The sequence below is a fragment of the Rhinoraja longicauda genome, chromosome 1 (genome assembly GCF_053455715.1).
Source record: "Rhinoraja longicauda isolate Sanriku21f chromosome 1, sRhiLon1.1, whole genome shotgun sequence".
NCBI lineage: Eukaryota > Metazoa > Chordata > Chondrichthyes > Rajiformes > Arhynchobatidae > Rhinoraja > Rhinoraja longicauda.
In genome coordinates this window covers 114,628,306-114,644,370 of record NC_135953.1, presented here as the reverse complement: position 1 = coordinate 114,644,370, position 16,065 = coordinate 114,628,306, and the positions used below count along the sequence as shown (strand labels likewise).

General features: G+C 41.3%; 1 protein-coding gene across 1 annotated transcript; it reads right to left on the bottom strand.

Annotated features, from left to right (window-relative positions):
• Positions 1–13,255: 13,255 nt before the first annotated feature.
• Positions 13,256–15,380, bottom strand: LOC144592800 (uncharacterized). The gene is made up of 3 exons (XM_078397904.1): positions 15,270–15,380; positions 15,040–15,163; positions 13,256–13,611 (listed from the first exon to the last, which is right to left on the bottom strand). Exons 1-3 carry the CDS (start codon positions 15,354–15,356, stop codon positions 13,256–13,258), a joined length of 567 nt encoding a protein of 188 aa, XP_078254030.1. The 5' UTR covers positions 15,357–15,380.
• Between the last annotated feature and the right edge of the window lie 685 nt (positions 15,381–16,065).

Below are 16,065 nucleotides of genomic sequence, written 5' to 3'. Positions count from 1 at the left end.
CCGGTCGGTAGTCATTCAAACAAGATCTTTAACTCAATAGGTTTGTGATCAATGGTGTCCCAGAGGGATCTGTGCAGGGACCTCTATTGTTTATGATTATATATAAATGACTGAGATATTGCAGAAGCCACAAAAATTGGTGGAGTTGGAAACTGAGGAATGCTGTCAAAGGATACAGCAGGATATCCAGCAGGTTACAGATATGGGTAGAGAAATTGCAGATGGAGTTTAATCCAAGTTACTGAGATATTACTTTTTGGGAGGTCAAATATAAAGAGAAAGTGTGCAGTTAATAGCAAGACCCTTAACAGCATTGATGTATTGAGGGATCTTGAGGCCCATGTTCATAGCTCCTTGAAAATGGCAACACACAGTGGTAAAGATGTTGTATTGTCTTTATTTATCGGGATTAAGTGCAAAAGTCAGGGTCATGATGCACGTTTATAAAACTTTCGTTATGCCTCACTTGGAGTATTATGTGTAGCTCTGGTCACCCCTTTAGGGCAAGGAAGTGGAAGCTTTGGCGAGGGCGCAGAAGAGGTTCATCAGGTTGCTGTGTGGATTCGAGGGTTAGCTATAAGGAGAGGCTGGCAAAACTCTTTTCTCTGGAGTGTCAGAGGTTGAGGAGAGAGTTGACAAAAGTTGAAACAATTCTGAGAATCATAGACAGGTATACAGTTAGAACTTTTTTTGCAGAGTGGAAATGTTAGGATAGCTTAAAGGAGATATGCAAGGCAAATTTATTTTACACAGTGAATGGAGGATGCTTGGAACATTCTGCCAAGGGAAATAATGGAAGCTGATACAATATTGGCATTTAAGAGGCTTTTAGATAGGTACATGAATATGGGGTGGGGTGGGGGATATGGATCATGTGCAAGCAGATGTGATCAAATCGTGTTTGGCAGACATTGTTGGCCGAAGGCCCAATTTCTGCGCTGTACTGTCCATATTCTAAAAGGTTTCACATGGTTCTGTAGGAATAGGTTCTGACTATTAACAAGAGAGTGGGGAGTAGACACAGGATATTTTTCTATATTGGTGGATTTCAGAGACATGATGGAATTTTTAGAGAGATTGAACCAATAAAGAATACGAACTTGCATTTGTACAATGCCTTTTGAGATTGTGAAGGTTTGTAAGGTCGTGTAGAGGAGTTTGGTCAACAAGTTTACAGCACTTGGAATTAGGACAATGAAATGCTTGGGATGGGAACTGATTAACAGACAGAGAGCAAAAAGTGGGAAAACGGGTATCTTTCTTAGGCTGGAAGGCTGTGTTTACTGGATTACCACTGGAATTGGAATTGGGGCCTCAGCTAGTCACCATCTATCTCACAGGTACCTGACTGTCCTTGTACATAAGACATTGGTAGCTGAGGGCAAATAGCATGTTGGCTTTAATTGTGAGACTACACTTAAGAGTATTATACATAGTTTTGGTCTCCGTAAAAAAGATACATTTTCCATTGAATAATAACTTTTTTTAAATTTGTCATATGTAGTGCTTAGTCTACACAATAATGTACCACAATCTCTAGCAACATAATAAATCACATTAGTCCCTCTCAGCCTGAAGAAGGGTTTCGACTGGAAACGTCACTTATACCTTTACTCCAGAGATACTGCCTAACCCGCTGAATTACTCCAGCATTTTGCACAGCAGCTATTTATTTTCTCCCTGTATGCATTAATCAAATTAGAGTCTATTTTTAAAAAAATGTCGCTTTATATTTGTGCTGTTTTGTTTCTTTTAGATAACCTTCTGGGGATCTCATGGGTAGACAGTGCTTGGATTCCAATTCTAAATCCAGGAAATGTGCTTGACTACTTTTCTGAAAGAAGCAACCCATTTTATGATCGGACTTGCAACAATGAGGCAGTCAAAATGCAACGGCTTAGCCTGGACCAGTAGGTATTGCTTGATCAATGTGCTCCGAAGTGCAGTTCTTTGTGACAATTCCCTCAAACTACTGCATAACATCTAATAGATGTTGGTGGATAAAGTTAACAGTACCATTCGTGCTTATCTGCTGCTGTAGCCTCCTTTGCTCATGCTCTAATTTTAACCTCACCTGGTATAGGTTTGGCTCCAGATTTTGGCTGAAAATAAAAACAATGTCAATCAATATATTTAATTGATTGACTAATTCTAACTAATTACTTGTCTTCCAGAGTCAGTCTCATCCTGTTGAAATGCAGAGTACAATCAAGAGTCGCCCTTGTATAAACATTGACCTCATTATAGTGAGCAGGGTGTTACTATACAACAATGCGAGGATTTCTCAACATCGGAGGAGCATAGGTGAGTGTATAAGCCTCCCATCACCACCGGGAGCAAATTAACATTTGGCACTTTGGATTTCTAACATCTTGTCCTGTGTATTTGGAAACATTTGATCTTATCTGAAGGTATCTGAATATCTTTAAAAAATATATTGATTGACATTGTTTTTATTTTCTACCAAAATCTGGAGACAAACCTGTACCAGATGAGGTTTTTTTTTGGCACATCAAGTTGATTATGTGGGTTTTTAGATAAATTTATTGACTGCCTTTTTTTAATGTGAATATTTTTGCCTTTCAGCGGAGTAGGTGAAAAAAGAATCTGAGCCAACAACTGAAACAATCAAACGTGAAGAAAAAGAGTGTACAAAGAACTCGCAGCAGAGTTCAACACGAAAGCTCCTCCTGAGAAACGGATGAGGCTGCAGTGAAGAGGTGGTTGAATCCTTCTCACCGAGTCAATAACTTCCAGGCTCAGTTCCCATGGGCTACTGAACTCTTGCATTTTCATCATATACAGCAATAATTTTCTGTATTTGTTTTCATACTGCAACCACAAAGGGAGGGTGTTCTCTGGGAGAATTTTAACCCTTGCAGTTCTTCAGTCCCTTCTACTTCCCAAATGACAACACTCCTTGTAGCTTTGAACGTTATTTTCTTACTCTGGTTGAAGTGAGATGGAATCATTGGAAGATGTCCAAAACTACCCTTTTAGCCATTACTGGATAAGAGGATTGAAGTTGAAAACAAGTACCATTAGTACTTGAAATATTACTTGGCTGTTTTGTACCCATTTAAAGAGGATGAGTCACTGTTTATTAAAAATCAAAATCTGCAGATGCTGGTAATTTGAGAGAAAAAAAATGAAAATGCTTAAAACATTCAGCAGGTCGGACGGCATCTGTGGAAAGAAATAGTTATTGTTTCAGATCAAAACCTGTTCTGTTTTGCCTGATTTATAGATTATTCAAGTGTATTGATTAATAATGGTACGGTTGTTTGTTGCTTGGTTCATTCTTTCGCTAAAATTACGTATAATATTTTCCATCTGACTGAGATGTGTAGTTGATTGAGAAATGTTGGGTTTGAAAGCAAGTTATTTTGCCCTGTGCTCCTTGGCATTGTACTTTGTTACTTTGTAAAGGTAAATTACATAAAAAAATTATGTTTGATGGTTGAATTTGGTAAAGATGTCCTTCAATTAAATGCTCAGTAAGGAATTGCCAGGACTGATTCATGGGTTTATGCTAATTACCTCATTATTAGTTTAACCTTTCTTTCTTTTATTCTTTCTGTACAACTGAAAGGGGGTTATTCTATTGCATGTTTGTGCTTTATCCTGTACAAATGCAAGCACACAGCAGCAAATCTACAGGAGAACAGTGAATTGCCTCCCCTCACTGGCCACTTGCTTTCCGCAGCAGCCTCCTCCTGCCAGGATACCTTGGGATGTCTTCCCCTGATTGGAGGCAGGTTGTCAGAGATTGCTTCCGATCAGGACAAGCAGGTGAGGACATGGACCTCTCCAAATGTCCTCCGCAGCCAAAGAGGCTGCATCTCGAGTCTTCAGGTGGTTCCTCGACCAGGTAGTGATGTTAGCCAGGCGAGGAGACTGCTTTAAGTGGAGGTGATAAAATGTATGTGGAGATAACTGAGTATGAAAATATTGCCCTTCTTTGCAAGAGGGCATGAGTAAAGGAGCAAAGATGCCGTCCAAATATATAGACCTGGAGTATTGTGTGCAATTTTGGATTCCATACCAAAAACGAGATTTACTTGCTGTGTAGGGACTTCAACAGCTGCTCATCAGAGTGATTTCTGAGTTGGTGGAACCATTGTATGAGGAGGGATTGTATTCACTAAGCCTGTATTCACAAGAGTTGAGAAGGATCAGAAGGTATCCCATTGAAACCTACAAATTAGACAATGCGTTGGCAAAGTTCGATCTGGCTCAGAAGTCTAAAATGACGTGCTTACAATGTCATGGAGATGAGAAATATCTTTACTCGGGTGGTGAACCTGTGGAATTTCCTATCATTTTGTCTTGTGCTTACAAAGGGCATTTGACCTGGACAGCTAACTGTTTCTCCAAGATGCTGTCTGACCTGTTGTGTATATCCAGTGTCTTCTATTTTTTTTGTGTCCTTTCACATTATGTCAGTCCCACAGTCTGTTGCTTGAGGATCCTTCAGTTTCACTATATCCTGCAATGCTGCCTTACATCATTTCACAGATGTTTAATAAATGTTTCCAAAAATGAAGTTGTGTGAATAATTTGACTTTTAAAGTGTGTTTATTAAATCGTGAGATTGATGATGTTTTCTGAGATCCTGAGAAGTAGTTTTGTGTTTCTGAATAAAGAACCTAAAACTGCTGCAAGTTTTTTTAGGGCATCTTAGAAACATGTGTGCAGAAGCTAGTCTCTTGTGCCTTGTGTCCATGCTGAACCGAGATAAAGAGTTATTTAGGCTAGTTCCATTTCCCAGTTAATGTATTTTAGTCTCTGGTCTTTGTCCATCCATCTGCCCATTAAAAAAACCCTTGCCTGTATTCATCTATTTCTGCCCCCCCCCCCCCCAACACAATCTGTATTAAAAAACATCCCAACCCGAAATGTCTGTCAATGTTCTCCAAAGATGCTGCCTAACCTGAGTTACTCCATTACTTAGTGGGGTTTTTTGTAAACCAGCATCAGCAGTTCCTTGTATCACCATTGTCTAGTCTCGTCTGTAACCCTGTGGATTCTACCTGGTGATTACCCAACCACTTTTTTTCTCAAACAGGTTGAAGGGTTCTACTTCAACTCGGGTGGTAAGTTCTAGAGTACATACTGCCTCAGTTCCAAAATTGTCTCCTTGGCTTCCCGTTAATCCTACTTCCTACCTTAAATTCATATTCCCTCTATTTACACCTCTGCTGAGATAAATAATTCTATTTGGTTCACCTTTCTGCTTCTGATAGTTTTATGTGCCCCAATTAAAGTGCTCTCCAACTTCCAAGAAAGCTCTCAATTTTGCCAATGTCTTCTTAAAACTGCAATTCTACTGACAATGACTTTTGTTCATTAGCTCTGTGAAGCTCTCATATCATCACTGAATTCTACACAGAATTGTACACTATAGTAGCAGATAGTTAACTAGTGTTTGTACTGTTCCTACTTGATATCCCTGCATTTATATTCTATGTCTCAGCCGATAGAAACAAGATTCCCATATGCCATCACCTTCATCTATTCAGCCATCAATAGAGATCTGTTTATACGTTTCAGCAGCTCAACATTTGGGTACGTCTTTATACATTTTGTTGTTACTAAATGCATTGGCATGTGCTTCCCATGGACTTGTGTTATTGCTGTGATTAGCAAAGTGCAAGAATATAATTCAGGACAGGAAAGGTGGTAGAAGGAGAAGGAGATGTCGAAAGCAATAATAACATAGCAGTAAAATCTCTGTTGTTGAAGGAGGGTAAAGCCCTGGAGATGCACCAGAAATTGCGGCACAGTGGCGCTGTGTTAGAGCTGCTGCCTTACAGCGCTAGAGACCTGGGTTAGATCCTGACTACGCATGCTCCAACTGTTCGAAGTTGTGTACATTCTCCCTGTGACCATGGGGGTTTCCTCTGGGTGCTCCGGTTTCCCCGACAAAGATGTACAGATTCGTAGGTTAATTGATTTTGTTAAAATTGTAAATTGTCCCTAGTGTGTAGGATAGTGCTAGTGTACGGGGTGATCCCTGGCTAGCACGGACCTGGTGGGCCGAAGGGCATGTTTCTGCGCTGTAGCTCTAAAGTCTAAAAGATGGTGGACATTAATTCTCCCACACAAGCACAGCTCTGTAAAAGTGGTCTAGCTGATGTCAACCGTTTCATGGACGTATTTCATGTAGGAAGATAATACATCAGTAGTGCCAGATTGGGGGTATTGGCAGATCATGGATTGGGAACTAATTGGAACAAAATTCTGCTGATATAGGTTCCATAGTATTTGTCCTGTGTTTTTAATGGAAAACTAGGAAATGCTGTAAATGTCATGCACCAGCTTTATCAAAGTCAGACTTATGCTGATTGCCAATGCAGAATAAAATCATAATTAATCCCTTTATATACTTGGCAACAGATAAGCCAGTAAGTGACATTTCACATTGAAAATGCGTCCTCACAGCACCACCTTCAGGCTTCGTATATATTGCATAAAACTGGGTGACATACCTGGGAGACTTCAACCAAAAAACAGTGATCTCACTGCTTATTCCTGTTTAGTAAGACTGAGGTGAGAAATTGAGCCAGTCTGGGAAAGCAGAGGGAAAATGGGATGGGAAGGTAGGCAGGATGATTGTTGTTGGGCTTATTGAGTGCTTGTTGGTCCGATTTGTCAGATAATTATGCTTGCCTCCATGCATATCAAACTCTTCTGGTAACTTTAAGCCATCTAAGCTCTTATCCTGTTTGATTAAATCACAGAAGTGTCGACAGAAGTTCAATTACAAGTTTCTATTAGCAATGTCACTGAAGATTCTGTTTGGTGGCTAATAAGTATACCCACCCTCCTTGTGTTCATGGTGCAATATTGGAATTGCTGCTGTCTTTGTTCTACCTGAAAATGTTCCAGTCTCCCTGGTGTAAATTTTGGATTCTGCTCTCAGCTTGTACAACGTAATTTACTTTTGATTTGTTCTGTTTATGTTATGAACCACTCCAATAATATATTGTCTACGATACGATAGAACTGTATCCCAGGAGGGAAATTGATCTGCCAACAGTCATAAAACTGGGGGGATGGGGGAGAAGGGAGTCAGTCTCAGTCTACCCAATGACAGAAGGGGGAGGAGTTGTACAGTTTGATAGCCACAGGGAAGAAGGATCTTTTTCCTGCATCTTGGTCGAACCAGTTTGTTGCTGAAGGTATTCCTCAGGTTGACCAGTGTGTTATGGGGGGGGTGAGCTGTATTGTCCAGGATGCTCCGCTGTTTGAGGTGCATTCTCTCCTCCACGACCACCTCCCATGAATCCAACTCCGCCCCCAGGATGGAGCCAGCCTTCCTGGTAAACTTGTTGATCCTATTAGCGCCTGCGGCCTTCGCCCTGCTGCTTCAGCACACGGCCGCGAAGAAGATGGCACTGGCTCTTACTGCAGACATTGAAGGAGCGTAGCCTTGTCAAAAGGTACAACCGGCGCTGTCCCTTCTGTACAGGGCCTCAGCTTTCCTGGACCTGCCCAGTTTCCTATTTAGGCATACTCCAAGATATTTGTACTCCCTGGTAAAATGCCAATTCACACCATTGATGGAGACAGGGGACAGGGGTGTTCCTCTCCTCCTAAAGTCTATCATTAACTCCTTGGTCTTGTTGGTGTTGACCTGCAGGTGATTCAGCCCATACCACTCAACAAAGTCGTTGACTACACCTCTGTATCAGCTTCCCTCCCTTCACTGATACAGCCCACAATTGCAGAGTCATCTGAAAACTTCTGCAGGTGTCATTCTTGAGGGTGGCACAGTGGTGCAGCAGTAGGGTTGCTGCCTTACAGCTCCAGAGACACCGGGTTTGATCCTGACTACAGTTGCTATTTGTATGGAGTTTGTATGTTCTCCCTGTGACCGCGTGGGTTTTCTCCGGGAGCTCCGGTTTCCTCCCACACCCCAAAGACGTACAGGTTTGTAGGTTAATTGGCTTGGTAAAATTGTCCCTAGTGTGTGTAGGATAGTGTTAGTGTGCAAGGATCGCTGGTCGAGACGGACTCGGTAGGCCAAAAATCCTGTTTCTGTGTTCGGTCTCTAAACTAAAGTAAATTAATCGATAATTTATTTTCACACTTGAGGCCAGAATACAAGTGAGAATAATTAGACTAAAAGAACAAGTAAAGGCATAAAAAGAAATAAACAAACATGGTGATCCAAAAAACAGAAAAGAGGGAGACAGGCAAAATGTACACAAGAAGAAAAGACATTTCCAGAAGTGTATACTAAGAACATCAAAGGGACAATTGAAAGCACAACAGGGATTCTGTTCTTTGCAAAATAAGCACCGCCAGCTATACTTATTAATAAAGGACCCATGTGGAAAACATATAGTGAAGTGACACGTTTTGCATATTTTAAAATGTCGGGAATGCTACGATGTAAATGTCAATATGTGCACCCAGCAGGTGGACCTCAGATGGAAATGTACAGCCAACCTTATGCTTTCTATTGATGGAAGCTGCCAGCAGCATTTTGAAAATTAAACAGTAGGTGTGAAGAAAACATTTTACTGAGTTGTCGGCTACATATTGGCAAGAAAATTAATATTGCAATATTGAACTAGCATGACCTTGAATGGTGTTTGAGTATATTGAATGTATGATGACGAATCACGTCTTTTAGTATAGGACCCACTGTAGAATGGTGTTGTTTGTGTAATGGATCTAAAGAACCCAAAATCAATTGAGTTGTAACTAAGCTCTTAATTGCAATATTTCTTTCCAATACTTTTTTGGGGTGGTACATAACAAGTCAACCCTCAAAAAATGTACAGGAAAATAACTGCAGATGCTGGTACAAATCAAAGGTATCACAAAATGCTGGAGTAACTCAGCAGGTCAGGCAGCATCTAGGAGAGAGGGAATGGGTGACGTTTCGGGTCGAGACCCTTCAGACTGATGCATCAGTCTGAAGAAGGGTCTTGACCCGAAGCATCACCCATTCCCTCTCTCCTAGATGCTGCCTGACCTGCTGAGTTACTCCAGCATTTTGTGATACCCTCAAAAAATGTATCTTCTGTTAGGCACTTTGCCGGTCACACACGGACCATTTGTTAAATACAGTGAGACTATTAGTAATGAAAATTAACAGTGCATATGTGGGATTGGGGACTATATGTTACTGAAGTTAAACGAGCCCTTTCATCCTAATGGAGCTGATTTCTGCAGAGTTGTTCTTTGGAGAGTTGTTCTTTCTGTACTTCACAGGAGATGGATGTATAAAACTCCAAAAATTGCTACCTCCCACGAGGGAAAGCAAATCAATTTCATTGCTTGTACCGTGTTGAAGAAAGGCAATTGAGGAAAAACTGCAGGAGGAAGACAAAGAACAAAAAAGTAAAACTAATACAAATGATTCTCATGAGAATCATTAAAAATCCTTTGAAAAACCCACAGAAGCTATAGGACGAGAGGAGAGAAATATGTTTTGAGCCGAAGGAAAAATAGAGCAAGGTAGATGATATGTTGTAAAAATACAGCAGTCGTTCCAGTGACCATATGGGTTGACTCTGGGTATCCATCGCTGTAGCTTTGAAGAATTGAAGTGGAGTGCTGCTCATTAATTCCAATCTATGTGCATTTTAACGAGACAAATGATGAAATCCAGTATGGCAGACTGATTAGAGAAGTAAAACACACTGGATCCAAGGGAAATAGTTAAAACTGAGTTGTAGACACAAAGAAGGTTAATCGATATTCAGGGGAGTTGATGGTTGTATGCATTGGGGGTCTTCAGGGCTCAGCGCTCTTCCTGAAATATAGCAAAGATTTAGATTTACAGATACTATTGCAACGTTTAGCAGGTACTATCGTAATGTTTAAAAAAACATTTGGACAGATACATGGATAGGACAGTTTAGAGGGATCTAGGCCCAACACAGGCAGTTGAGACAAGTATAGATCGGACATGTTGGTCGGCATGGGCAAATTGGGCCGAAGGGCCTGTTTCCACACTGTATTTACATGAGGGAAACATGGATAAAAACTGTGAGCACTAGGCCTTAATTTCACACACCATTTCTGATTTCATCACTTCTGGCTGTCTGCCTTCCACAACCTCCAACCTTATCGTTTCCCAGCCTGGCACAGCCCGGTTTTACCTTCTCCCCAAAATCCATAAAAACAACTGCCCTGGCAAACCCATTGTTTCTGCCTGTTCCTGTCCCACAGAAATGATTTCAACGTACCTCAATGCCATCCTATCCCCCCGGGTCCAATCTCTCCCGACCTATGTCCAAGATACCTCACGTGCCTGTCGTCTCTTCAATGACTTCTGCTTTCCGAGCCCCATTCCCTCATCTTTACTATGGAGGTTCAGTCACTCTACACCTTCATCCCCCACCAGAAAGGCCTTAAAGCCCTCTGTTTCTTCCTCAACCACAGAACCATCCAATTTCCCTCTACTAACACTTTATTCCACCTAGGGGAGCTGGTCCTCACCCTCAACAACTTCTCCTTTGAATCCTCCAACTTCCTCCAAGTCCAAGGCGTAGCTATGGGCACCTGCATGGGCCCTAGCAATGCCTGCCTCTTTGTAGGGTACATTGAACAATCCCCGTTCCAGGCGTACACTGGCCCTATCGCCGAACTCTATCTCCGTTATATTGATGACTGCATTAGTGCTACCTCCTGCACCCATGCAGAACTCATGGACTTCATCAACTTCAAAACTTTTCTTACCTCTTTCCTCGACGGAGATGCAACCGTTTCTGTGTCGTATCTCCGTCCGCACTGCGGCCTAACATCGTAGAGTTGGTGGCCTCTTGCTGGGACATCTCGAGCTCCAAAACCGTGGAGCCTGCGGACTTTAACATCTTGGTGATTCCTTTGTCAGGGGCCGGCTTTTGGTGCACCAACCTGCAGGAGCTGCGGATTTTAACATCACGGAGCTCACGGTCCCTGGTTAGCGACTGACTTCGGGAACTCCAAGCCGCAGGAGTTCGACCATCTGATGCGGGAGCTTAGACCGCCCCGACATGGGACTTCAATGGTCGGCTGCGAATGGTTTGATGCCCCGACCGCGGGAGGAAAGAAAATACTTTATTGCCTTTCATCTCAGTGGGGAATGTGGAGGAGCCGCTGTGGTAGATGTTTATGTCGAATTTTTATGTGGGTGTGTATCTTTTTGCTTTTTTGGTATGACTGTATGGCAAACCAAATTCCTCGAATGTTGCAAAACATATTTCGCTAATAAATTATGACTATGATTACGTATTTCAAGTGTTCTGGGAAACATCTAAAATGTGCCAACACTGCTTACTAATGCTTCTGATAATGTACCTTTGAGCTGCCAGTCTATTGCTTTTGTTTGGTGTTATTTTGCTTGTCAGTTTGTGCAAGCCGTTTTCCTGTCCACCACTGCAGCTTTGGATTAATTTAAAAGTACCAGCCCACCTCGAAACGTGGTAGGAGCAGCACTGTGGTGCAGCGGTAGAGCTACTGCCTGACAGTGCGAGAGTCTAGGACTGGAGGTCATTGTCTCAGAATTAAAGGACGTTCTCCAGAAGATAAGGAGACATTTCTTTGGTCAGAGGGTGGTGAATCTGTGGAATTCTTTGCCGCAGAAGGCTGTGGAGGCCAAGTGAGTGGATATTTTTAAGGCAGAGATGGATTCTTGAATAGTACAGGTGTCCGAGGTTATGGGGAGATGGCAGGAGAATGGGGTTCGGAGGGAGAGTTAGATCAGCCATGATTGAATGGTGAAGTAGACTTGATGGGCCAAATGGCCTAATTCTACTCCTATTCCTCATGACAGTCACAACATCAGACTAATGATGTGCAGTTTCAAAGTTGTTGACAGCATTTCTAAATATTCCCCATTGATCACAAAATAATGGCCCAATCTCAAATATTTTGGGAGGTGGAGATGGTTCCTAAAGAATTAGAAAGTGAATTGCAAATTGATTTGGATTCCAAGTTATGGGATGAAACAGTACAAAGAGAAGATTTCAAGGAAGCCATAGAATTGCTAAAGTGATCAAAATGGACTAATTAAGCAGGCAATAAATGAAGGCAAGTTGTAAGGGAGTGGCCTTTTGGGACTGGGAGTTTGCAGATGACACTAACGAGTGTGGTATCACAGTGAAGATTGTTATCAAAAATTACAGCGTTCTTAATCAGTTGGGCAAATGGTCTAAGCAATGGTTAATGGAGTTTTATCCAGAAAAGTGCATGATGTTATATTTTTTTGAAGATATTTGAGGATATGGTTGGTTAAATGGACAATGGTTGTGGTACATTTAGAACCTCAGAAGGTATTTTAAAAGGTTCCGCACAGGTGATTAGTGCCATACTCTGCGGGCTATTGAGAATTGGCTGACAGACAGAAACCAAGGTTTGAGATTAAATAGGTGGGGTAACACAGGAACCCTGACTATGCAGTCTTCTTCAACTAGTTGGATGAGGCAGCCAAATATCTCATTTCCAATTTTACTGATGATACAAAACTGGGGAAAATCTTGAGCAGTGAGAAGGATGTAAAGAGGTTTTAAAGGGATTGAAACAAGTTGAGTGTGTGGGCCAGAACATAACAGAAGGAATATAATATGGCAATATGAAGTCATCTACTGTGGTACACAAAACAAGTTTAAATTGCTTTATTATTGTTGTGCATACTGAGATACAGTGAAAAACTTTTGCTTGCATGCTATGCAATTAAATCAGGTAATACTATACATAAATACAATCAAGCCAGACACAAAAACACAATAGATAGAGGAGAAACATGCATAGTGCAGCATAGTTTCTCAACATTATAGCATAATCATTTCTGAGAAAAAGTCCAATGTTCACAATGATGTTAGTTGGAAATTCGGAAATGTATCCTAGCTTCTGGAAGGATCGTTCAAATAACAGGTGAAGAAGCTGTTCCCGAATCTGAAGGTACATGCTTTCAAACATTTGTATCCTCTGTGGTGGGAGCAGGGAAAAGAAGAAATGACAAGGGTGGAAAAGGTCCTTGATTATGTTGGCTGCTTTCCCAAGGGAGTGAAGAGTAGATGTAGTCAATAGTGGGAAGTCTGGTGGGAATGGTGGTGATGGAGTGATCCACAACTCTGCAATTTCTTGTGGTCTTGGGCAAAGCTGTTCTCAAACCAAGCTGTGATACAACCCGGCAGAACGTTTTCTGCAGTTCAACTGTAGAAGTTGGTAAAAGTCTTTAGATTAATGTCAAATATCCTTTGTCTTCTGAGGAAGTAGAAACGTTGGTATGTTTTTTTGGTGATGATGGAATTCAGTGGCTCAAATTATTCCCTTCATCTAAGTCCATTCTGTGCTTTGCAGGTGCCACCAGCTTAATGTTATCTATCCCAATAATGTGAAAGGCAGTTTCAATTACGCCAATGTACAAATTGGAAGTCGGGTCCATTGTCCTGGTGATCCTGGCTACCATCATCATAATGAGCTGCCCGATGGTACTGCCGACTGCTGTTTTGGTGATCTGCAGGATGAAGTGTACCACTGCCATCTTGCTGGAGGGATCAATAAGAAACAGGATCCATCCACTCCTTTCTGAACACGAGGTTATTTTCAACATGGCATCCATCTCTAATGGGTAGGGCAGTGCCTCATCCTCTGGATCGAGCTCAGCTGTGAAATATAAAAGAGTTTATGTGAATAATAGATCTCATTTGCAGCAAAGCATTTTGTTTCTATTTCAAAGAATCGCAATGCTGGTTCAATAATTAATGTATGGAGTCTTTTTACCAGGGTAAGATTATCCAGAACTACACTTTACAGACTCGTGCAGCATGGAATCATGGCTTTTAGCCCAACTTGTCTGTGCTGACCAAAATGCCCTATTTAAACTTGCATTTGGCCCATATCCCTCTAAATATTTCCAATGCATGTACCTGTCCATATATCTTTGAAACTATAGTTTATAGGTGAGAGGGGGAAAAATAATAGGGAACTGAGGGGCAAGTTTTTCCACTTAGAGAGTGAATGGTATAAAGAACGAGTTGCCAGGGAAAGTATTTGAGGGACAACCACAACATTTTAAAGATACTTGGACAGGTACATGGATAGAAAAGGTTTAGAGGGATTTGAACCAGACACAAGTAATGAGGCTAGTTTAGATGAGTCATCTGGTTGACAGGGTTAAGTTGGGGCAAATGGCCTATTTCTGTGCTGCATGACTCCTTACAAAGTATTGCTAGCTGGTGCCCAATTATAAATATAATAGATCATTGCTATGGAAAGACAGGCTCTGACACAATCTAGTGACAAAAAGATGCACAAAATCAAGGAGTTTCTGGCCTGGTCTTGCTCATGTAAAATATCAGATGCAGCCAGTTAAAAAACTTGCAGTTCGGCTCCTAAAGTCATGCGTTCATTGAGCACAATTTTACTGAAGCAACAGATTTCGTGAAAGACATCTCAAAATATTAGGGATTGTTCTTTAATCAACATTCATTATGATGTTTCTCTCTTCAGTGATGTTTCCTGATGGGCTGAATTTTCTAGCATTTTGTTTTTTTATTTCCAGCATTTGCCATTTTTTGTTCAAATTTACCTTTTATATCCCCTGCTAGTGCTAGACCAACAGACTGAAGAAGGTTCACAACTCGAAATGTTGGCTGACCATTTCTTCCATGGAGGTTTGGATGACCCATCGAGCACCACATTTTTGTTTTTAGTTCAAGAATCCAGCATCTGCAGATTCCTGTGGCTCTAAATTACTGTATACAGATTCTTGACATTTAATGACTGGAGCCAGCTGAAAAATATAGACCTTTGATGCCTGCAACTTGCATTTATATAATTAAGATCTTCAAGAAAATGTCAGCTTGTGTATAATTGTTTCACACAAACCATGTTGTGCTAAGTTGTGTGAAACCTTCTACCCAGCCTGAAGCTCAATTCCCAGCCTGAACTTTACATCTTTTGTTCGAAGCACTACAAATAGAGAAATAGGACATACAGACAAAATAAACATAACTGGTAGTACGTTTTTTTCTTGGTGATTTCTAAAAGACTGTCAGTGAGGAATAAATTACTCTTTTTGGTAGCTCTTACCAGATTTGGAATGAGCGAGGGGACATTGCAGATGCTCTGGATCTCCTCGGGCAGTGCGCAGATTGGCCAGGTTAAGCTCATTGGTCCACAGATAGCCAAGATCTGAGAGCATGGGTCCATCTGTCTTTAATAAAGAAAAAAGTTTTAAAACAAAATCAACCGTAAAGGCATCTAAATTAAACATTTTTTTAAATTTAAAAATCTGTTTGAATGTAAATGTTAACACTTACATTGACGACTGGTGACTTTTGCTTGCCCAAGACAGCATAGATGGAGGGTTGAGGAGGAAGGTTACTGGGAGTGGAGGTCCTCCACATCCATTGGCAAAGTCGGAGACAGAGGCAAGGGCACAAGCGAGTCAGTGAATTAGTTTAGTTTAGAGATACAGCACAAAAACAGGCCCTTCAGCTCACCGAGTCCATACCGTACAGCGATCCCCGTACATTAACACTATCTTACACACAGTAGGAACAATTTATAATTTTAACCGAACCCAATTAACTTACAAACCTGTACGCCTTTGGAGTGTGGGAGGATACCGAAGATCTCTGGAGAAAAGGAATAAGTGACATTTCGGGTCGCGACCGTTCTTCGGACTGGAGAGTCAGGGGAATGGGAAATGAGAGATATAGACGGTGATGTAGAGATATAGAATAAATGAATGAAAGGCATGCAAAAAATTAATGATTATAAAGGAAACAGTTTATTGTTAGCTGTTTGTTAGGTGAGAACGAGTTACAATGAGACTCAACAAGACGACTTTGAAGCTGGTACAACATTCTACATCACCGTCTATATCTCTTGTTTCTCTTTCCCGATTCTCCAGTCTGAAGAAGGGTTTGGACCCAAAACATCACCTATTCCTTTTCTTCTGAGATGCTGTCTGACCCGCTGAGTTACTCCACCTTTTTATGTCTACCTTCAAGAGTTATGATCATCAGCAACTTCTACCACCTTTTGATGCATGATCAAGCAGTCTCAAAGACGTATTGCTGCAGCACCTTACATTGTCACAAAATCACTACT